A 25,188-nucleotide genomic window follows, 5' to 3' on the forward strand; every position below is an offset into this window, starting at 1 on the left:
ACGTTTGCATTTTCCTGATCATAAATGGCCCCTATCTCTTTTTACTGATTCTCTTTCTGTCTCTGCAGATGGTCTGTCTGATAAGAGCTCTCTCTCTGCTCAAGAAACTCAGAACTTTGAATTAGTCCCCCAAGGGAATCCTGAACTAGAAGATGTAGAAACCAAGGCAAAGAAAGACAAAAAAAATAAAGAGAAGGAGAAGAAAAAAGGAAAGAGCAAAGCTAAAGTCAAAGAGAAGAAGAGGAAGGAAGAAAATGAAGATCCAGAGAAGAAAACTAAGAAGAAGGGTTTTGGTGCCATGTTGAGGTATGGTTCTTGTGCTTAAAACATATGCGCATACGCGCATACAGAAACACACACAGATTTTCCTGAAGAAGCTCATGAAAATATTCTGTGAAATCACTGATGATCTCATGAAGCAGCCAAAAATGTTTGTCAGCCAAAAATGTTTTTCAGTTAAAAAGAAAGCACTATCTGTTTTTATGCCAAACCATCAGCTAAGGCAAAAGAACTTTAGCAGGCAAAAAAAATTTGTGCCCCTGAAATTCATGTGCATTTGGCAGGAAAACTGTATGAGGTTTGAGGATAAAGAAAATGCAAGGGAAAATGCATTTGGGGGCAATGTTTGCTATTTCCCGGTATTACATTAAACTTTTGGAGGCTACTGGTATATTCTGGCCTGTAGGCCAACCTAGTATGGAAGAAAACCTTGGTGCAGAGTTTAAATGGAAGAAGTGTTTTGCTGTAGCCTCAGAAATTCTACTACAAAAATGCCCTACAGATCATGCTTTTCAAAATATAGAGATTTGGACATTCAAACTAGAGCTTTTGTTTCCTCTTGATGTCCTAGACACATAGCATAAGGAGTTTGTTTCCGAAGTGTTATGTGCAAGGACTTAGCTCTTTTTCTTCCCCATAATGTCAATACAAACCTACTAAATCTGTGCACACCATTTAGACATTTTCCAGGTGTTTACGGACTGCCAGGGCATGATTGTCCAAATTATACGTGCACAAGTGTATGCTTAATTTGCACATACAATTACCACAATGGTTAATGAGAACAAGATAGCTGTCCATAAATGCACAGATATACATACTATTTGTATAATTATACATGCTAAGTGTGCAATTTGCACACACATTTGTGTTCATCGAGTTTAAAGAAACCTGGCTTAAAATAATGAAGCTGTCATTTTTTTAAAAATTAATTAGAATGGTGAGTTCTTCAATAGCTCTTCTCTTTGTGTATCTTTAGTCTCATATCTGCTTTTGTTAACCCTATAGAGCTAATAAAGCTGTAAGAATGGAAATTGGATTGCACGCTAATTTGGCAAAACTGTAATTATTCTGGCTCGTGCATCACCAACAGATCTATTGACTAAGATCTACATTCCAAATCTTTATTACTGGTGAAGATGTATGCTTGATTTCAGATCCAAGATCGAGTTTGTTCAGTTGGCAGTGTTATTGATTAACAAGAAACGTGGAACCACAGGACTCTAGTACTACTGATTCACTTTTTAGAGTATAACTTCACTTCAAGCAAAAGAAATACTGTTTTTCTAGAGAGAGAAAACAACATGAAATCTGCATGTTTCATATTTTGACTACATGCATATATTATTCATCTGAACTTTTCCCACAGTTAGATTGAATTTTGATAGGGAGTCTTATTTACTGATATTTTTCATTATTACTGTTATTATTATTTATCCATCAAGCACCACAAAAGGACAGGACAAAGATGGAATTCCTGCCCCAAATTGTTTACAGTCTAAATTAAGACACATGGAAAATGGAGGAGACAAGATTAGGTGGAAAAGAAGGGAAGTTTGCAGGCAAGGACAGTATAATTGTGTACTCACTTGGGAAGTTTGTAGATGCTTCTAAAGAGTAACTAAGGGTTTTCTTTTTGTTTTTCTTTTGTTTTGTGTTTTTTAAAACATGATTATAATTTATATCTGTTTTAATGTTAGGGGACTATCACTTAAAGCTTTCTTGAAGAGCGGATTTTGAGAAGGGAATTGGAGGAGGAGCAGGTAGATGCATGATGGGTGGGGTCAGAAAGGGTGTCCCAGCCATAGAGGGGAGCATGAAACAAGGAATGGAGATGAGCAATTTGGACTGAGCAAAGAGGGCATTTGAGGAAATAAGAGTAGGACTTAGCAAAGAACCTAAGTGACTCAGAACACGTCTTACTGACTCTCAAATCAAACCTAAATGGGGGAGGCCAAATGCAGACTAGTATCGGGGGGGACGGTAGCCAATTTGGATGGCCTTAGAAGCATGAACAAGGAGCTTTGCGGCACAAGTGAAGGAATTTTAGAAAGAGATTGAGTATTGTGATCGCATTAGGTATCAGAGGTGATATTCACAGCAAAGTTTTGGATTGATTAGAGTGAGGAGAGTATCAGGAGGGTCAGAAGAAGGGGATTGAAGTAATAAAGGTACAAGATCAAGGATTTTAGCAGCAGGAGTGTAAAGAAAGAGGCAGATTTTTAAGACGTTACAGAGGTGAAGCTGGCATGATTTAGTGGTAAAATATTGTGGGGGAGAGAGAGAAGCTGAAGATGACACAAAGGTTGTGAGTCTCTGCTACATGGAGGATGGCTAATAATAGTTAATATTTATAGCGAAAGAAGTGGTGGGAAGTTTGTTTGTTTTTTATAAAGAAAGTTGAAGTCAGTTTTTGACATGTTGAATTCCAGCTGGCAGCAGGACATGTCATAGGAGCTATCGGAAATATGAATGCAAACAAGAAAGAGAGAAAGTTTGGATGGAGAAGGAAACCTGAGAATCTGTTCTAGTTCTAGTTACAAGGTTGCCCAGAAAAAATGTAGAGTGAGAGGAGGGTGAGGGCAAAGGACATAACCCTGTGGTAGACTGACAGAGGAAGGGAGGAAGCGCCAACAGAGGAGACACTGAAGGAGCAACTGGAAGAGGTAATAAGAGAACTGGCAAAGCAGAGTTGTTGAAACCAAGGAAGGAATAGGCTTTAAGAAGGAAGGTTCTGCCATATTGAAGGTCCCAGATCTAGGAAAATAACAATGGAGAAGCAGCCTTGAGATTTGGTCAGGAAGAGATCATTGTTAACCACAACACAGGTAGTTTCAGTGGAATGGGAGGAAGCTAGACTGTAAAGAGAGAGTTAATGAAGAGTTGTTCAAAGCGCAAATTAATCCACTACCTACTAGGAAAGTTACACTAGACTGTGGAGGATATTTGTATGCACTACAGGTATACTTACTATGCTGTATATAGCGATTGCATATTTTTCATATCTGTAATATGTCCATGTGAGCTTGCTTGTTTCTCTTGTCACCAGCAATGCAGTTTAATGTATTAAAACCACCCCTAACCTTTGTCTTTAGTACGAAAAAAGTAACTGCTGCTATAGCCTTTCTCAGCTGAGATTTCTGAACATACTGAAATCGCTGCTGAACACTCCCTCCCCCCCCCCCCTTTAACAACAGAAAATATCAAAGCTGTTACCAGTTGCTAACAGATTTCATTTGGTTCCTCATCTGTTGCTCAGCTGCTATTTACTTGTGGATTGTGAGAGTTTTTTTTAATTAAAAAAAAAATTGCTTTCCTGTTAAATTTCTCATGGATTGAAGTTTTATTTAGGTGGATATGATTCAGGGAGACCATCAAGCAAGCATGTTTTTATTGTTCTAATCACTGTTTAAAAATTCAGTGTTGTGTTTTACACAGTTAAACAAGAATTGTCAGCTTCCACGTTTTCTGTGATTACCCCTTTTGGCCAGGTGTGAGATTTTTAAACATAGGTGAAGCGGGTTGTCAGTTTATCTGTTTTTTAAAATCCGTAATAGCGTTTGACAGTGTTTAGTTGCAGGACACTTTATTGTACGATGTTTGGTGTTCTACCTCTTGGTAGTAAGGGCTAGGTATTGTGGGTAGTGATGTATTTATGACCTCCCTCGGTATTAGTCCATATATGCACTATCCAAAGAACAACAGAAATCTATTTGAGTACAATGTTTGCATTTAGCATTAGCTCACATAGCATCATTTTGTATTTTACCATACTCTGTTACATTGCCTCATAATGACTTATAAAGTAACCCAACATAGGACAACGTAATGAAAGTCATTCGATGTTATATATCAGGTAATAATTACTGTATATTAAATATTGTCATTAATGGAGCTGTGATTGAATTTATGCCATAACATCAGGAAAAGCCAATGTCTAGCACTAAGCAGTTACTCTTTTTGACTATACCAAAATATTCTCGTTCGGTTACACTCTAAACGTTTATATATTCCATAGAGACCCGTAACAGCAGCGAGACTAGACAGTATCCCATTAAGTGCTCAGTTCAGCCCTTTCTTCCGGCACTAATCATTGTTTCAGGCCAAGGCAAGGTTTGGGAGGCGTGCTCTTCCTCAAGTCAACTCTCTTCATCTTGAAGGATTCTTCGTTTGCATGAGAAACTGTGTGCTGTAATGACATACTTTATGCTTTAAATAAGGCCATTGTGTCATTCATTGTTTCAGAATTGCATCTGAGCCCTTTCTAAATTACTCTTTTGGCTATTTTGAAGGGTTAATTAACCACTTGGTGCAGGGCATTGGAATTTCCTGATGTTGAACATTAATGTAAAATGCGTTAACACTTAGCATTGGGAGCTCTGGACAGATCTAACCGAGAAGTTAATCTGAGGAAAATATCTTTTTCCAGAGTTTGCTAGGTGATGGACTCTAGATTCTTAGGTTTTGGTCTATAGTTATTTAATTGTCCTGCCTGTCATTATATACTTTCCCCACAAAGCTGGGCTTTAACTCATTTTTTAAATTAAGTTAAAGACTGAACCTTTAAATCACCAAGAGAATGTGACATCTGTCCTACTCTGACCCTGATCCCACCTCAGCTGCTACGGGCCTAGTATATAATAAATGTAACATGTCTATGGCCCTGTTATTACCTTTTCCACATAGTGGTTGTAAAATTTCTGGGTAGCCATTCAGCTTTATGTGTAAGAAGGTAAGTTAGCTAATGGACTGCAGCCGTGCCAGTGAAATTTTAATAGCTAGTGCCTTATAGGCAGAGGCCAACAGGCTGCAGTCATGATGTTTTGCTGTAGTACCAGACCAACTATGTACTTGTTGATGATTCAGAAGCAAAAAGACAGCCAAACTGGCACGCACGGGGAAGAAGCTTCTCATTCTCTTTTCAGTCTGGGTTCAGAAGCCCACTGAAAAGAAGAACTCTTGTCTTAATGTAACACAGCTCCATTTGTACGATTAGCTTTACTGGATTGGTATCAGTAAAAAACACTAGATTTGCATGTCAGCGGCCACTGCCGTTCACATAAGTGGTTCTGTGTGCATGCCCATCTCTGAGTGCTGAGAACAAGAAATAGAAAAGAGAATATTAGTTACGGTCACTTTTTTCCTCTTTGGAAATGCTACTTTTCCTCACACAACAATTCATCTTAAATTATTTACTTTCCTTTTCACAATATGAGCCATGAATATTTTATTTTTTGTACTCTTAATTTGCCAATTTTCCTTTGAGCTAAGTGCCCTGGTGATTTTAAATTTTCATTTTAGTTGGGAGAGAAATGACCCTCCTTCCCTCTATTCCCTCCCCCCGTTATTACCATTAAAAGGCCTTGTGCTCAGAATGATACTTTTTATGACCAGTGGTGTTGATCCTGTAATGGTATTGCAGAGTAGATAGCATAATATTCAGATATGGACTTTCATTAAGTGTAGTGGTGTGATATCTTATATTATAATTTTTTTCTAGCCTGTGTTGCTCTGCAAAGTTAAGCATTTGTGAGAAAAGTTAGCAATATAATGTAGACAGATAGGGCAAATAATAGCTATATGCTGCATAGAGAGAGATTTAATATGTATGGAGACAGTGATGGAAATAAATAAGTAGACATGGGTAAACAAAAAAGAGACAACTAGATTAAATTACAATCAGATTAATTTAAGGTGATTTTAGAGTCATTTGTATCTCAACTAACAGAGAAATCGGAGACAGATTGTGTCCTTTTGCATTAGGTGGAGAGGACCAGCTGAGGTGGCCAGTGTTCTGGGAAGCTGTTAAGCTATTCTGAGACCTTAATTTCCTTTCGTCTGTTAAGCACATCTACTGAACAAATATGTCAGTAAAATAAAACTGTTTGTTTTAGTGTGTATAGAAGGAGGAGGGGGTGGCTACAGCTAATGAATTTAAAAATGTATTTGTGGTTTGTCAAATCATTTTTTAAAAAAAACTTGAATGATGTATGACATGTACTTCCTCCTCCTCCATATTATTGATGACTACTTAGTTATGTTTATAGTTTGTCCAAAGCAGAGACAAGTGGATTTTTCTGTACTAAAAATGATCATGCAGACTGCCTACTAAAGACTTATTTGTTTAATTAGGGGTCTGTTCTCCTCTTAATATGCATGCATAAATCTCATTAATGTTAATGAGACTTATACAAGTGCACTGAAGAAGAATAGACCCCTTATTCTCATTACTTCACTTGGATAATGAGATATTTGCTTAACAGATCAGAGCACAAAGTCCGGCTTGATTACTTTTAAAGACTAGAAATCATAAACTTATATTTTGAGAAGCAAAGTATACTTCTATATAATAGCTGCATCTCTACTTCAAGTTAAAATACCATTATGTAAGCTGTAATTAAATGAATACAATTGAGAGCTGTATCTTTAAAGGTCAATTTGCATGCTCATTTCCATGAGATATCTACTTAAATGTACACACACACACACGCTTAATTTTCATGTCTGTGTATGTAGTGTTTGTTAAAACAAATGGAAACACCAGTGCTGCTTAAAATATGTGCTCTAATTTAACAAGCAAGACTTTCCTGGGGATGATAAGCTTCTCACAGGCTTCTCTGGGCTTGTATGTTCGAGTTAGTGCATGACTGAGTCTACAGGGCACTAGCTTGCTGTGCACTAACTCGCCGTCTTGCTCCTGCTGCTGCATTCGTTATGGAACTAGTGTGCAGTAGCAAGGTCCACACAATGTGTTAATGCAGTGGTGCCCAAACCTTCCTGTCAAGCCCGTCCCCTTCACAGTAATGCGTCTGTCTGCGTTCCCCCTCCATTACTGCACAGTTGGCTCAGCAGAGAAGCTTGGGCTGAACTGGTGATGGGAGGAGCTGAGGCTAGAGACGGAGCTGGCCTGTGGGTGAAGAGGGAATGAGGGCAGAGCTAGGCTGGGGGCGGAGCAGGGGGCAGAGTGGAGCTGGGGCTAGGGATGGAGCTGGACGGGAGGCGGAGCAGGGTGCGTAGTGGAGTTGCGGCTGAGGACAGAGCCGGGCTGGGTGGCACTCCCTCCCCACTCCCCGTGGGGGCTAGGCCAGGTGCCACCACATTCCCCCCCATCCTCCACGCTTCCCTTGTTGGGCATGCCCCACAGTTTGGGGACCACTGTGTTAATGCATGGCAGGCTAGTATGCTGCACATTACACCCTGGTTTGAAGCGTATAAACCCACCATATAGACCAGACCTCAGGTTCCAATCTCTTTGTTTCCCAGAGTACTCCTCTGTGGAAGTGGCCTAATACAAACTGCAAGATGAGTCCTTGAAAGTGTTTCCTCATTGGGTACACTTTAGTGTTGTATTTATTCTTCATTCAATATACTTTTCCATTACTCATTTTAACAACCTTTATCAACAAGAAATAAATACGGTACAAGTACCAGACATTAATTCTACTTTTAAAGAACAAATTCAAGTATTTTTTCTTTGGCTCATGTACTTCAATCATTCTTGCTACATAAATAAAGAAAAAATGCTTAACAGCAAATTTATAGAAATAAGGACATATAATGAGAATGCTATAAGACTCCTTAAATACAAAGTTCTGGCAGGTGCCAGTTTAACAGGTATTGCCATTAACAGCCATCTGTACAGAAAGTGAAATGTACTTATCTCATGGAATTATGATTTATGCCAGACAAAGCAGTCAAACTAAATTAATATTTATTTTATAATACAGAGACCTTGATTAAATGCACATGGCATCTCAAATTCAATTGACATTTTAAGTCGCAATGATTACAGACATGCAGCCATTTATTTAACTATTGCTTTAAAAGATATGTCTCACTGTTAATAGAAGAAAGTCAGGCCTTGCCAGTATTTTAGTAGGCTGACCTTATGTTTTGCTGACATGTAAAAGGGAGCAAAGCTGACTTTTGGGTAATCATAATTTTAGAGCATGTGGAGTTACAGTGGCTTAAGAATACCAGACCACTTTGAGCCACTCTTCCCCACACTCCTGCTCCTTTTTCTCAGTGCAGGATTTTAGAACAGGATAGTCCAGAGAGGAAGAATAATCCAGTGGATACAATATTAGCATGGGACTTGAGAACCCTAGATTCAGTTCCCTGACTATCTGTGGCACCTTGGGAAAGTCACGTAGGACCAGTTTTTTAAAGGTATTTAGACACCTAACTCCCATTGATTTTGATGCCTCAGTTCTCCACTTGTACAGTGGGGATAATATCACTTCCCTACCTCACAAGGTAGCTGTGAGGATAAATACATTAAAGATTGTGAGGTGCTCAGATATAACATTAATAGATGTCATATAAGTACTTAAGATCGTTTTCTTTCTTAAAAATATAAAATGATCTGGCATGACTGCTCCCAGCCCTTTTTCCTTTAGCTCCCTAGTATACTCTCCTCCTCTTCTCCTGTCACTGAGACTTTCTGCCTGCTTTCTTCCAGACTTTCATCTCTTTACCTCCATCGTCTCTACTCTCACCTCCCCTCTCAATTCTCTCCTCAACTTCTCATTCTCAGTAGGTTCTTTTCTCTCCAGGTATTAGCATGCTTTCAACTCCCCTATTTTAAAAAATGACCCACCCTCAAGCCATTACCCTATCTTTCTCCTCCTCTTTGTCTCCACCTCCTTGAACATACTGTCTACAACCATCGTCTGAATCTCCTTTCTTGCAGTTTCTTGACCCTACCTAATCTGGCTTCAACCCTCTACGGTCCACTGAAAATGTTCTTGCCAGAGTCTCTAATGACTTCTTCTTAGCCAGTCTCTGGGCCTGTGTTCTTTTATCCTCCTTGACATGACAGAAGCTTTTGGCACTGTTAAGTTCTGTCCTTCATTAGCTTCTACTCTCTCTTCCCTCAGGTTTTCCTATTGCTCTGATTGCTCCAGCAGAGTCTTGTTTCTTAATTGTCCTCTTCACTTTTTCCCCTTTCTCTGGGTATCTAGCAAGGCTCCATTTGTGGTCCCTTCCTCTCCCTCTACACCCTATCTGTACATGCTCTGATCTGCAAAAGCATGTATTTGATTACTGTTATGCCAGTGGTACCCACAAGTCTCTCTCTCTGCTGATGAGTGCTCCCTCTATACCAATCCAACGTTGCAGCCTGGCTTTCTGACTTCTTTTCATGGACATTCAATTGTCATCTAGAACTCAACATGGCCAAAATTTAGCTGTTCATCTGCCCCAACAACAAGCCTTCCCAGCTCCCTCTCTCTTTGTTTGTCATTGTGAACAGCAGCACCATCCTCTCACTCACTCAGGCCCATAACCTGAGCATCATCTTTGACTCAGCCCTTCTTATAGACAGACACATTCAGGTAGTGGCTTAAATCTTGCCAATTCTTCCTACACAACATCTCTAAGACCTGGCCTTTCCTCTCTGACCACACTGCTAAAACTCTTGTCCAAGATCTTATCATTTCACATATTGACTACTGCAACCTTTTCCTTTCTGGCCTTGACTTCTGCAGCCTAGCACCCCTCAAGACCATTTGAATATCTGTTGTTAAAATCATTGTCTTGGCTCATCATTCTGACTACAAAGAATCCCTCTGCTGCCCCTTTCCCCTCATAAATTTCCTCCACCTCAAACACAAGTTTCTTGCATTCACCTTTTAAGGCCCTTCTCCATTTAGCCCCACCCCACCATTCTAATCTACTAACTTTCTTCTCCACCAGCATTCCCAGTCTTTACCACCCAACAATCGTCTTGTCTGTTAAACAGCTTCGCACTTTCTAACCCAGCATGCATGGGGAAAACAGCTTGATACCACATTATTACCTTTATCCTCAGTCTCACCTTTTCTTCAGCTTCACCTCTGCTGTTATTCTTCCAAAGCCCTTATGCCTGCTGATCATAGCTAGGCAGATTGCGAGCTGTTATTCCTTCACTCCCAACTTCCCCATTCCTTCTTCCTGTCTCTACTCCTCATTAATAACAACATGTTTAATTGGCATATGTAACTAACAAAGCTGTGCAGTTAATCACCGTGTTCATTTGTTATATCCCCACCCTCTCCTGTTCATCTCTTTCGTATCTTTTTAGATTGCAAACTGGGCAGGGATTGTCTCTATGTATGATTGTAGAGCACCTACCACGATGGGAGTGCAATATTGATTGCAATACTGGGCACTCTCCGAATATAAACATTTACTAATCTGCTACAACATACAAGTAATAGGAATGCCCTCCACTTTGGTAGCACATTCAATCTCATCACTCCGAAGCACTTTACAAATGTTCATTTAGCCATGATAATGTAAGGAAGGTAAGTAGGCATTTATAATGAGGAAACTGAGGCACAGAGAAATTAAGGCGAGGTCACATAAGACATCTGGCAGCCATCGCTATGTGGAACTCTAGGTAAATGATGAGTTTGCTGTATAATTTGTGGTGAGATATATATTGCTGCCTACTGGCAGTTGTGTAGGAACTTTAAAAAATGTGTTTTGAGTCTTGAAAGTTGACTCACAAGTTGAATAGTAGCCTGTCTATCTACAGTATCTGCTATACAAAGTTCTGAGGCTGTACTCTAGCTCTTCACTGTTTAACTTCAGTGTTAGGTTTGAGTAATATACTGTAGTTTTGTGCCCTTTATTGTTCTGTATTTGAAGGTAGTGGACACCTGGCCTTGCACTAACCCCGGATTACCAGATTTATAGGTAATAAATTGAAAATAGAGTTGTAAAAATTATTTTCCAGTGACAGGTGGATGGTAGAGTTGTATAGAGATGTATTTTTTCTGGTAAGAAAATAACAAGGTAAAAGGCAAGCTGTACTTTGTATTCTTTCATCTCCACAACCACGTTTTGTTGTTTTTTTGTTTTGTTTTTCCTTGTCTCGAAACCTGGATGCTTTTGCTGTTTGACTTGTTTGACATACTAATGTTCTGCACTGAATTAAATACTAGGTTGATGAAGTAAACTATTCAAAGAAATCCACTTTCCTTTAGTCTCTTGTTGTGGAGGGGTGTGTCCCTTAAAGTGCCGCTCAGCCTCCCAGACAACCAACAAAAGGTGACTGTGAGAGTTCACTATGTTAAAATGTATTTAGTCTTGTTAGTGATACATGTTAACACTACTCATTTTTTTTAATGTGATGACACTATAAAATAACCATCCAAATGTGAGCGCTTTGTGACAAAAGGTGGAGATTTTGCAGTACAGTATTTCCCATTGCATTTATGTAAAGCAATAATTCATGCTCCATAAAAGGAGATCATTTTTACTAGAACCAGGAAATGTGATATTTCCTTGAGGCGGGAAGTAACCTGCTTGACCTAAATTACTCTAAAATAAATTAGTAATTATTTCTTTCCCGTAAAAAGTTAAGAGCAAGAGATTAATTCACTAGCCTTTCTCCCCTGGACACAATTTTTCTGAGTGTCTACCTGTTTAGTCTTTTCCTGCTTCCTAGTGGATATTTGTCTCTTCATAAAGCCACCCTTCACCTGGAACACTTGAGGCTTCTTAAGAAAGGGTTGGGACGGAAATGGTTTGAAAAGTTACAAGAGAAATTTTCAAGCATGGTACTCTGTGTCTGTTTATAGCCAGTATTGTTAACCACTTTCATCTTGTATAGTAAATATTGGCTGAATTCATTTAAAATCCTTCAAACCATAGATGAAATTGTATCTGTGGCATCCTTAATATGAACACCTGTGGTGTTTTGTGAAATCTCCCCATTACGAATATTGTAATGCTTGCAGACTGGTTCTGTGTGAAACTGCCTAATTTGTTGATTTGCATGTGACGTATGTTGTACCCAGTGACTGGTGAAAACTGATTTGGCATGCCGCTTCTTAATTCTGAATGGATAACTGGCTTTAGTCCCTGCTAAAGTCCCATACTTCAGTGTTCTAGAAGGACCTTTCTGGATTTTTGGCAGGGAGAGAGAGGAAGCCGTGCTATGATGTAATTTGTGATCTATCATCCCAGCTAGATGTGCATAACATTTTAGATAGTCTGAAATACACTAAAAATATTCCAATGGATCTGTGTGTGTGTGTGTGTTTGTATAATCCTTAACATTTATTTTAGTTGAAATACTGGCTTCCTCTTACCTTGTGAAAGTACTCAAACTGGAGGGAATGGGTTTTAATCTTCTCTGGGTTTAGCGCAGAGTTAAAAAAAAAATTGTAAGTGGATGATCTGTGTTAGTGAAAAAATCACTATAGACTAGGGCCTACTGTGGAAAATTTATGTCATACCATAAACTGCTGTCCACACACTTGCTCCATTTTCAGTTGGGTACACAGACAAGTTAATCTTTCACTGGAGGAAGATTTTTTTTTTTAAACTACCAAAAGTAAAAAATAAAATCTCAGTGGGGTGAGGTTTGGATAGTTAAATAGTTCAGGACTTACCTCTGCAGTTTATTAACTTACAGATATCTCAGGCCAACACTGAGCAAAGGAATATGCAATAAATACAACTGTACTATCAATACATTATCTTTTTTTGTCTAGATTTTTATTAAAACACTGTACATACACACATAGTAAAAGCTAAAATTGGAGCATTTAGCCACCTCTTCTGAGATGTGCATAAGTATATAATGTATAATTTATAGTGAAGGTCCATAACATTGTTTTAAATTCCTAGCTATATTCACACAGAGACCTTGTGGATCAATATGAGTCACCTGAAATGTCATTAATTTAGTTTTCAGAAGAACACTACACATCTTTTTCTGAAAAATTAGGTATTATTATTCTGTCTCTTAACTCTTATATAATGCTTTGCATCAATTGATCTCAAAATGCCTAACAACCATTCATGTGTCTATTCTCACCATACCCTTGTGAGAAAGGGAAATGTTGTTATCTCCATTTTACAGATATGTAACTGAGGCACAGAGAAGCTAAGTGACTTGCCCAAGATCCCACACAAAGTCTTTGGAAGAGCAGGGAATTGAACCAGGATCTCCCAAGTCCTAGGTAGTGCCCTAACTATCAGCCGTACTTCATATCAGCGTTTGTTAGCAAGTATAGCACATTTGAGTTGTGGGATGTCAGTATTTTTTGTGGGGTTTTTTTGGTGTGGGAAGAATGCCTATCACAGAGAGAGAAAATTAAGGAATAAAGAAACCAAGAATAATCTTGTGGAGAAGACTCATTGTGAAGTGTTTCATTGGTCTGCCCACAGGAATTGATGGACCCAAATCTTGTGAGACATCTCTAAGGGAAGACGCTGTATGGCTAGCAGATCTTTATATTAGTGGCCTTGGGGGATATTGTAGCTGTTATTACAGTGATTCTTAATTGTCCTTCTCAGATATTTATTTATTGTAAATTGTCATCTCATCAGTCACCTTGGTGACTGCACGACCTGTCAGAATTTATTAGGAAGAGATTAGATCACTCATGATGGTCCTCTCACTGTGAGGCTCTTTGTGGCAGCAGTGTTTTGGGTTTTTTGACATATGCAGAGCACTTACCATAGTTGTATCCAAGCATACAGGAATTAAAATACAGCGCAGCTGTTCCAGGTGGTGTGCAGCTTGGTGAATTTGGGCTCTCATCATTTGGAAACAGTCAAAAAAATTCATTGTGAGGAGTTTTCTGTCTTCTTTTTGCAGATCAGATTTAGACTGGATCACTCACTTCTATAAAGGTGGGTCCATGCCTAGAAGGGGCAAACATTCCATCATCTCTGGTTGAGCCGAGATCAGTTTCATTCATAAGTTTCCGTAAAACTAAATGGGAAAATAACTTAAACAGTTCAAAGGTTTAAACTTAATGAAGTAGGGAGGCAGAATATAGGCAGAAAACAAGCCTTGCAAATATAAAGGTGTAGCAGAGGATCTGTGCCTTAAATATCAGAGAGAATTCTAAACCTTAATCTTTAAAATCTAGAAGCGACCAGTGCCTGAAATGAGTAGTTTAAAAGAAAAAGGGAACAATGAAAATGCAATGGGCTGTGTAATGTTATATCAATTTATAAACCAAAAGAAGAATGTTCGTGAAGATTAGCAAGAAGATCATGCTTGTGATAAAGCAGAGATACACTCAAGAGCTTAGTAACAGAATCTATCAGTCAGTCTCCAGTTTTGGAAATATTTAGCAAATGCAATCTGAAGTTTCCAATTATTTATTTGAAATTTGAGTTTAAAAAGTCAGAGTTTAAAAAATACTCCCAAATGTCACAGTCTGCAAACCAGTTAAACAGAAGGAAGTGTTTTTCTCAAAACAAAAAGACTAAAAGTAGAAAACTGGAAAACTTGTATAGCCTCCGTTACCTCTTATTCTTGCTCAAATAAGAAGCTCATGCACTCAGTTGCAAAGATCAGCCAAAGAGAGAAACATTCTAAGGTAGAAGCCTTCAGAAAAAGACCCCCAGGATGAAACAAACAAACACCCAACACCTAGAAAGAAATGTCAATTGACACATCATCTACATACAGATAAATGAAGCAATGAGATTTAATTAACCGCACCAAGTGACTATTGCTATTACAAATAAAGCAGTGGGCCCAGAAAAGAATCCCACTGAATATCCACAGGAAATTTAAAACTGCAAGATAAGAAAAATAATAAATTTACCACAAACTACACAGAAAAAGACATTACATGAGGAGGGACTCAAACCATAAGAGTGTAAAACCAGTGGAAATCAAATTTAGATGACAATGTATAAACCTCTTATGATCAATTGTATTGAATGGTGCAGACAAGTTACATAGAATCAACACAGATGACAATCCACATAACTGAGCAATAGTAAGATCATTATAGACCTTTAATAAGGCAGTGTCAGTTCAGTATCTATTCAGTCTTAAAATCCAGTTTTTAAATAATCATGTTGGTCTTTTGAAGAAACAGCAAAATTTGATTCTGGTCAATACACTTGTGCAATTTTGAGATACAGAACAAAGAAGTTGGGCAAAAATTACTGACAACATTCAGTTTTATATTAGATTTCTTTAGAACCGAGGCTAACAATACACAGTTAGATGCTGATGGAAAAATCCCAGAAACAAGGAACAAATTAATATCACCAGTGATGGGGCTGACAATAAAATAAGTTAATTGCGTCGGGGGAAAAAATAGAAAGAACAGGGCTAAGCTGAACAAATACCCATATTCAGCTTGACTACAGAACTCCAAAACAGCAGTGTCAACTGCAGCTGAGAAAAATGGTCAGAATGAAGCAAAAGGTGCTAAAGGAAGCCATTGGGAAGCTGGATGCTAAATAATACCCCTAATCTAGCAGAGGGCATCCTGATGTTGTTAGAGAAGAAATTAGCAAACTTGTCAAGCTAATATGTATTGGTGTGAAACCATAAAACCAAGAAGACATTGCCTTAAATAGTGTCAAAATTATTAAGGGCCAGGTTCAAAGCTCATTGAAGTCAATGGGTATCTCAGTTCACTTCAGTGGGCATTGGATCAGGCCCCCAACATTGCCATTGGTTATGCCTTTGTGATTCAAATGAACCAATATAAAACTGTTGTTTAGGACTAATGCATTTTCTTTTGGGTTACAAGGTTACAGTGGAATTTACTTGGAGTTCTACCAAGACTTCAGAGTGAAACTTTTCTCAAACTTCTTAGAAAGAGCTTAGCTTGAGATAGAGGACTCTCTACGTGCACTTCTTCCCTGAAGAGTGACTCTAAAAGTGGCACAGTCAAGTTCTGTGTTTCTCTCATTAACTCCATATCAGATTTTCTCAGTTCACAAGTAAGTTTTAACTGCTAGCCCTGCAAACTCTCCCTAGGACGTGAAAGTCCAGACATTTCTTCCTGCACAGTCATCATCACCCAAATACAAAGGTTTTTGAGGCCAGATGGTTATTCACTTTGTTAAATCTGTGCAATCTCATTTTCTTTAGTGGCATTTCACAGGTGTAATTCAGAGCAGAATTTAGCCTGTTAATTGGAATGGAGTTTGCAATTCTGTTGATAATTCACATATGGGAATAAAATCCTGCTCTCCCTCTTTTAGCTGTGTTGGATCTGCTAGGTTAACCGAATAAAAAGTAGTAAAAACTTGTTTTATTTCTAAAGTAAACTGATATAACTGAATTTGGGGGAAGCAGTCGGTTATGTAAGAAGGTAACGTTTCTCTTTTGTAGAGCTGGGCAAGAAACAGTTTTCACTCCCCACAAGAGTTTGAGATTGATTTCAAAAATTTTCCCATCTTGAAATGGGACAAAAAGTCAGTCTCGAAAATTTTCACAAACCAGTACTCGGGAAGGTTCCAGATTGGGTAAATTTAAATATTTTGTTTTTGATAATTCAGAATGTTTTTTTTCCATTTTGACCTTTTAAAAATTTTTTACCCTTTTTTTAGGGTAAGTTAAGTAACATTTCAAAACAAAAAGGCATTTTGAATTGAAAATGAAACTTTTTTTTTAAAATGTCCAAACAAGGCATTTCAATAATTTTTTTTTGGGGGGGGGGGGGGGGAGAGGGGAATAAAAAAATAATCAAATTGGGAGCATCTTAGAAACCACACTTTTCCCTCAAACAGTTTCTGTTTTGACGACTTGACATTTCCCATCAAAAACATTTCATTTGAAAATGCCCACCCAGCTCTACTCTTGTGTTACTTTTCAGAGTAAAATTTACTAGCTGGGAAAGCAGAGGATTATTAATATGTTAGGAAAATAGCTGTTTTAATGTTGAACCCAAGATTTAAAATAATAAAATGTGTGCAAGATGTGGGGGGAGCAGACAAAGTATACAGGGGGAATGTGAAGGAAGGTGAATAACAGCTGTTCTCGGAGTATGGAGAGACTACTAAGCTTGAAACTCAGATTCATCTATTTTTCTTCTTTGCTTCCTCTCACTTTATTAAAAGATTGATTCAGGAAGAGCGTAATCTTGATCTTATTTTTCCCCTTCCTCCCGAAAAGGAAAATAAAATAATGATTTGAGGGCTTCCCAGTAACACGTCTCGTCTTTCTGTCACTTAGAGAAGGTCCAATGAGCAAACCCCCTGCATAGGGCGAGCTTTGCTGCAGGGAGGACACAGAGCTCTGCCATTCCCCTTCTCTATGGCACCAAACACAGTGGGCTTGGTTCCTGCACACATGTGTAAGGGAATTAAAGCTCCTTGCATCTGCTTTCTTTTTGCTGCCTCCTTCCCATGCAGTTATGGACACAAGTCCCAAGATTGGACTTGCATAACTGATCCCTCACTGTATGAAGGGAAAACAAGCTTAGAGTTGGCTGTATTAGCCAATGTAAAGTGCCCATGTTAGTCTTCTAAAAAATATTTAAACGTTTAGCTAGAGAAAAGGTGTAAGTCATCTTCACTGCCTTTTTCACTTTACATAAGGGACGGCAAGATAATACATTGTGGGGTGGAGGGGCGGGGATGGCAAAGTCCTCTTAACATAACCATGGCTAGTCAATACAAAAGTCTAGAAGAAAACACCAATATAATACATATGAATAAGTGAAATAAATATAATTGAAAACAAAATTCTAAGTAAATTAAGGACAGAATAGTCATTAAAAATGTGATTGCCCTTCATTACTTAACACTCATTTTTTTCTTAATTTTAACTTTCTGGCATGTTTTTCTCTTAGTCCAGGAAAGTACTCTCTTTATTCTGTACCTCCCAGAATCCTCGATATGGGATTTTCCTTTGTGTTACTCACTCATGGATTTGTGTCCAGATCTCCTCCTCAGCTTGTTTCTAAAATGAAAGTGGGCATTATGCTTGTTGTTGTTCAGTTAGACACAAAGCGAAGCAGACTTTGAAAAATCATTTACAGAAGAATTGCTATGACTATTGATGGTTTTTGACAGTCTAATTTCTTCCTACAGGCCTTCTTGCTATCCCTGTCACTGAACAGCAGAAATATATGTGGGGCAGGGGAAAGGATATGAATTCAACTTTTAAGTATTCTTTAACTGACCTTAGGTAGACACTTAGATGGAGCTGAGTTTGCAGATGGTCCATGTTAACAAGTCTGTTTATATTAGATGATGATGTGCTCCGAGCCTGGTGATGGAGTAGTCTTTTGTGGAAATGTGTATTTACATACAATGCATAAGGAACAGGCTCAGTCCCATTCATTCTTAAAAGAATATGGTGTAGGTTTCTCTTTACATAACCTAATCCTTTTGATGAGGGGGAAGTTTGTTGCTGGTTTAACAGAAGATAGCTTTTCTGGGAAATGATGCTTAAAATCATAGGTTCTGAAGCAGAACCTATCTTTGTCGTTTAGGATACTGATATAAATGCCTTATGCTTTCAGAAAGAAAAGAGCAAGAAAGTCTGGTGAGTCATGTAAAAACTGGATGTTTGTGGCTTTTGAAGTAGACAATATAACATAGGATTGTGATTCAAGCTAACTTTAAACGTTAATCTGAGAATTTAGCCACAAACTAGCCCATATAATGTAGCAGGATATCAGTAATACCATGAGCTTTATTGCTCACATTATGTCAACACATGATCATTTACCTCCAAAAACCTTCATTTTTACTGGGGTAATCTTTTAATCTTCAGTAGCTGAATTGTCTATGTAATTCATTACCCCTGAACTGTAGTATGAATGGGATATGTTATGGGTTGTCATTATTCTCCATGGTGGCATGGAGAATAGGCTGGGGATTTAAATTGCCTTCCACTACATGAGCCAGATACATTCTGATGACTTGCTGTGAAATTGCATTTAGTTTTGGGATCTCTGATGCTTCAGAATATAGTACAGTCAGTTGTACTGATGAACAAAGATATGTAATTTATATAGGTAGATGAGGTAAAATGAAAGAGGACTAGGGGAAAATAAAATTAAAATGTTAGTTGATGTTATTTTTTAAAGGGACTTGTTGAATACATGGAATGAGTAAAAATTGCTATCGAGAGGAACATAAGTATAATAGCAGAAATATTATATGACTATGGATATCTCTATATATGTAAAGATATAAAATGTGACACATAGTATAATCTTAACATTGACATTGTACTCTTGTGACTGCACTGGCTCATTACCCATTGCATCAAGGATCCTAAAGTGTTTATTATGCCATTTACCAAATGATTGTTATTTCCAGAACAACTGGCCTCTACTGAATGTACTTGTATTCTGTCCATCTTTAATAATGAAGTCTGCACTTTTCAGCAGAGAAATGATCTGCAGGAAATAAGAGAGAAATTGGTAATCTCTTTAGCTCTGCTGTTTTACATTGTTTCATTTGCTTCTCCAAGTGTTCATTTAGGGAACTTGGGTGTTATGGATCGGGCAGATGGATCTCTTAGTGGATATTTGAAAGCAGGCTAGAAAACAAATAATTCTCAAGTCAATTCTCAATCAGATCTAAGATTTACCCTGTCCATCTTGGTCTTGTTATAATAATAATAATAATTAATAAACTACAACTGTATAGCGTTTTATAAGCATTAATTAATCATTACAAGATCCCAACCAGTAAATAATTATTATCACCGTTTGATAAATAAGTTAGGCAGGGCCAGTAGAGGTCAAGTGAGTTGTCAAAAGTTCAGGCAGTGGCTTAAGAGCACAACCAATTTAAGAACTCATAAAGTTCCTGGCTATATGCTGAGTCATAGATTCTATTAATCCAATGGTCATGGTGCTGTTATAATAAGCAAATTTCAGAAATTAGATGGAGAATGTTAAACAGTTTTTTATTGTCATATCTCTTAAAAGTAGCACTGATGTTTAAAAAAATAGGTTTTAAAAAATAAATATATGTATCTTGGTTTCTAAACATACCTTAGATTAACACTGAAAGAACTTTAAAAATCCTGTCCGCTGTTTACCTTTTATGATGTGTGTTTCGTTTTTTCCATTTCGCTCATCTGGGACATTGAGAATAGATGAGTCAATTTCACTTCCTATTCCTTATGCTTTAGGACAATGCCACAATATCTAAGCCTCTGCAAGGCAGTTTAGATCTAATTATAAAAACAGTTTTTATTTTATTTTAACATTCAGAAATATGTTTCTCATAAGTTTTGAGAAAATGCTCTAAATAAAACCTTTACTTTGGGACAGTGTCGTTTAAATTATATATATAAAACAGCTGCAAAATACCTTCAACTGATGGGGAGTGCATTACAGTGTGATAAATTAATATTTTGATTTTAATTTAGGATCTTTCTTTTTTTTTTTCAGGGAAACAAAAGGAGAAATGTGATTAAATTACCCAATGAGAATTCTGGATAAATTAAGTACACCAAATTGCTGTGCCTGACATTTTGCAAATAATTCCAAATTAAATGCTGCTTACGATATGGTTTAGTCAGGAAAAAACGTGGTTTTTTTTCTTTTTAAAAGAAAAGGTAAAAGGACTGCTTTTCTTCATAAAGAGTTAAACACGGTGCCTTTTGAGTCCTTTAAAACATACTGAGTAATTACACAAAACTAGTATTCTCAAGGTACCAGCAGTCAACTCTGAAAGTTGGTTGTTTCTGTGTAGGTGGAATACAGCTGGATCCTCTTCAGGTTCTGAATGTTTTTTCTCTTCTCAATACTGTGTACTCATTGCTGTTGTAGTAGAGAGCAGTGGTCTGGTTTGGTTTATTAAAAACTTGGGTTTAAGTTAAAAGTACATCAGAGACAGACATGTGTTGAACATTATTCTGTGTCTGGACTTTAAGAGCACTCAGGTATATTTAGGATTTTGTATGATGAGAAGCTGAATTAGGTTTTAAGGTACTTGAATCCACCCTAATTTTATTGCCAATCTTTTTCTTTACAAGAGATGTTCTCCAGCCCCTAAGTCTATGCATCTGCATTTGATAAGGCTGACAAATGTCTTTGATTAGACTTTTTGGAATAGCCATTCAGAAGCAATCTTCTCCTGTATTCTGTTGCTCATAAGAAAGATTTTTCACATTATTAAAGCACTTGATTACACTGAAGCAACGTAGTTCTGTGTTATAAACTTGTTTGGATTTAAAAAACAAAACAAGTGTTGCCATATTTTGTTCTGATTTGATTTTCTTTAGTTCCTTCTGTGTTGTTTCATCCATTCTGTCCTCTTAGAAGTTTTATCATGATACTTAAAGCACCTAGTAACTTCAAGGCAAGAAGCAAGAGATCAACTTTTTCCCAGGCAAGATTCCACACTTGTACTGTGAATTTAGAATTGCTACAAAGGTTAGCTAGAGCTCTAACTTTTTTCCCCTGAAAAGAGAACTTAACACAGCTATCATGTCTGGAAATTTCTGTCTTCATAGAGGAAAATGTGTCACTACTGTGCATGTATTCTGACCTGGCTGTCCTGGAGATTTGTATTCCTTTTATCTCCTACACTCCTGTATAACGAAGGAAGTCCTCATAGGCATGATCAGCCACAGTGAGTGAGTGATACATAATGGTTTCAATCAAGGCTTCTGCTAACCCAAGTTAGTTGTTACTCCTTTAGTCAAAGGTGCCGGCATTCGCCTTGGAAACTGAAGATAACGATTCTATTCTCAGACATGTTCCTCGGATATTTTACTAGTGTCTACTATGGAGCCACTGATCACATCCTTACATTTAAACTTGCAAGATATTTTTCATTCTGAATCCTGTTTTTTTCCCTTTCTAAAAAATAACCTACTCATGCTCTAAATTTGTTCTTCGTTTCGGGAATTTCGTGATAGCTTCCACTGTGCATACATAGCTAGGTAGGAAAGATTTCCAAATGCTTTGTGTCAGTCTGCCTGCATTCCAGATGTGTATGTGGTTGTTCAGGAGGCACAACTGTAGTTAACTGAGAGAAAACAGACTTTTTGTACAGCAGATATCTTTCTACAACACTGAAATAGCTGAAGAAAGATTTACAGTGAAAAGTCTTAAAGCTGCTGCATGCAACACTGTTTATCATTACCAAGTTATCCCTAAGATCCTTGGATTGGTGTGTGTGTTATAAAAAGATGGTATTTGTAATTAAACTCGGTGTTCTGTGTAGTGGAGCTGGGTGGAAAAAAATAATTCCATTTTGCAGAGGATTTTGATATTTCAGAATTTGGTTTTGTTCTGATTAGGAACAAACCTCCACAGTTTTAAATCGTTGGCAAAAGGAAATAGAGCTACAGCTCCAGGGCAGTCCACGTGGTGAGCTGCCCCTGAAAGCCCATGTGGACTACTGCAGACCAGGCAGGCTGCTGAGGGGGTGAGCTGGCCAGAAACCAGGCAGTGTTTCATCTGTCTGAGTTCCATTGGAACACTGGCAAAATCAGGCTATCTCCAGGAAAGGTTTTCATGCTGCCAAATCAGCAAATTCAGACGAAACTGTGTTTCATCAAAAATTTTCTGACCAGCTCTACTTTGTAGTGGCTGCAAATCATAGATTCCCTTATAATGATAGCAGAATGCAACAGCAAGCACAAACCAAGGACTGAATATTTAAACTTTGTGTGTGTAACAGAAAATCACAGCAAAGTTTTTCTTTGCATTGTACAGTTATGGATTATCTTTTGTGCTGGAAATTCATTGCAGACCTTTGTGGTTTCTTGTGTCCTGGATTACAGGGAGTTCTGTAAATAGGTTTCATATGGTTAATGCATGACTCTAGAAGTTTCTCTTTAAAGGTAATTATTTTCATAGTTTTAGTTTGATCCTTTCTACCCAGAGAATGACTTATCTGAGCATTTGTTAGTGGCCTAAAAGTTTAACTTAAAATAAAATAGATTCTTTTGAATACTTTTCCCCTGGTTTTGGTGTAAATTATTTGACTATTAGAAGGGCAATCCAGAAGCTGAAAATAGTGTGAGTGAAATGGCCCTTATTTCTCTTTCGATTGAGTTTGCAAGAGCAAAGTCCAGCTTTTGCAGTTTGGAACACCATTGCAGTAAGCTATGCATGTGTGTGTGTATATAGATATTGACTAAAGGTATTAGCATTGATATAATATACTTCTGGTAAGACATTTGACTTGATACCACACAACATTTTGATTGAGAAATTAGAAGGACACAAAATCAACATGGCACACATTAAATGGATTAAAAATTAACTGATGGGTCTCAAAACGTAATTGTAATTGGGGAGTTGTCATTGATGGGGTGTGTTTTTTAGTGGCGTCCTGAAGGGATTGGTTCTTGGCCCTAAGCTATTTTAACATTTTAGCAATGATCTGGAAGAAAACATACATTTATTACTAATAAATTTTGCAGATTATACAAAAATGGGGGAGTGGGAAATAATGATTATACTCCACTGATACAGAGTGAGCTGAATTGTTTGGTAAGCTGAATGCTGGCAAAAGATGTGTGTTTTAACATGGTCAGATATAAAGCCATACTTCTAGGAATAAAGGATATAGGCCATACTCTCCGGTTGTGAGACTCTATCCTGGGAAGCAGTGAATCTGTAAAGGATAGTGTAATGTTGTGACCAAATGGGCTAAAGCTAGCCTGGAGTGTAAAAACGGGAATATTCAGTAGGAGTAGGGATGTTATATTACTTTTGTATTTGGCACTGATGCAACCACTATTGGAATGCTGTGTCCACATTGGTGTTCACAGTTCAAGTAGGATGTTGATAAATTGAAGAGAGTTCAGAGAAGAGCTACAAGAATGATTCAAGGAATGGAAAATCTGCCTTACAGTAAGAGATCCAAGGAGCTCAGTCTGTTTAGTTCCATAAAAAAAAGGGTAAGGAGAGACTTGATCAGTCTATAAGTACCTACTTGGGAAACATACATTTGATAATAAAGGGCTCTTCAGCTTAGTAGGCAAAGGTACACCAAGATCCAATGGCTGGAAGTTGAAGCTAGACAAATTCAGACTGGAAATAAGGCACAAACTTTTAGCAGTGAGGATAATTCACTATTGGAACAATTTTTTCTCCATCAATGAAACTTTCTAAATTAAAATTAGATATTTTTCTAAAAAATATGCTCTAGTTCAAATGGGAAGTAATTCAGGAAAATCTGATGATCTGTATTATACAGGACTTCGAATTAGATGATCACAATGGTCCCTTCTGGTTTATAATCTATGAATCATCAATTGTTGTTAGACCCATTTTAGCCCTAATGATATATGATACATGGATGTTATTCTTACATAAGAAAGTGAGTAGTGCTCCCTTACTGCTTTTTAAAAAGGATGCACTTTGAAACTTGAATCTCTTCCATGAAGTTAGAAACTCCTTTCGCATCTCCATGGGCCACTGAACTTGCAACAATCCTTCTTTCTTGGATGAAGATTCTTAATTTCTTTTCTCCTTCTCTGATGAAAAAAAGAACTTGAAGTTAAACAGTGTCACTTAGGTTAAAAAAATATTCAGTGTAGAGAGGTTATTACATTAGAAGGGAAAAGATGTTTGGATGAGTGGGCAAAATTGGTAGTAATAATAAGAAGTTACATTTATGTACTTAAGAAAAAAAGTTTAAATCCTAAACTTTAACTTTTAATATGAAAATATCAGCAAATGAATAAAGAAAGTGCCTGTATGTGCTGGATACCAATAAGACTCCGTATCCATATCAATTGTCGAGAAATGGACTACAAACCCTTCTAACCCTTGATACTCCAAACACAGTTTTGTGCCCTTATGCATAGGTATTACAATACTTTTCTGAAATGAGCTTTTGATATTACTCTAGCTCATTTCCCCTGGTTCAGAGAGCGTTGGAAAGTAGTGACATCTTGGAATAAATTGGAGATAACTTTTTGTTTTAGGAAGTGGAGCAAGTAACCAGGGGGACAGCCATTTTAGACTTGATACTGACTAACAAGAAGGAAATGGTGGTTAATATGAAGGATGAAGGCAATCTGGGTGAAAGTGATCATGAAGCAATAATGTTTATGATTTTAAGGACAGGAAGGAGTGAGAACAGCAGAATAAGGATAGTGGATTTAAAAAAAACACCCCAGACTTTAACAAATGCAGAGAACTGGTAGGCAAGGTCTCATGAGAAGAAAGGATAAAGGAGTTCAGGAGCGCTAGTAGTGTCTCAAGGAGACAG

The 25,188-nt window shown here is 37.6% G+C and overlaps 1 protein-coding gene across 11 annotated transcripts in view; it reads left to right on the plus strand.

Moving 5' to 3' along the window:
* The window catches only part of PARD3B (par-3 family cell polarity regulator beta), a 602,621-nt gene that overhangs the window by 421,061 nt on the left and 156,372 nt on the right, over positions 1–25,188 (plus strand). For all 11 annotated transcript variants that reach the window (XM_073306519.1, XM_073306526.1, XM_073306522.1 and 8 more), the window contains one exon: positions 69–306. In XM_073306519.1, the coding sequence (XP_073162620.1) occupies positions 69–306 (238 nt within the window). The remainder of the gene's footprint in view (positions 1–68; positions 307–25,188) is intronic.

This window comes from Lepidochelys kempii, chromosome 11 (genome assembly GCF_965140265.1).
Source record: "Lepidochelys kempii isolate rLepKem1 chromosome 11, rLepKem1.hap2, whole genome shotgun sequence".
NCBI classification, from domain to species: Eukaryota; Metazoa; Chordata; order Testudines; family Cheloniidae; genus Lepidochelys; species Lepidochelys kempii.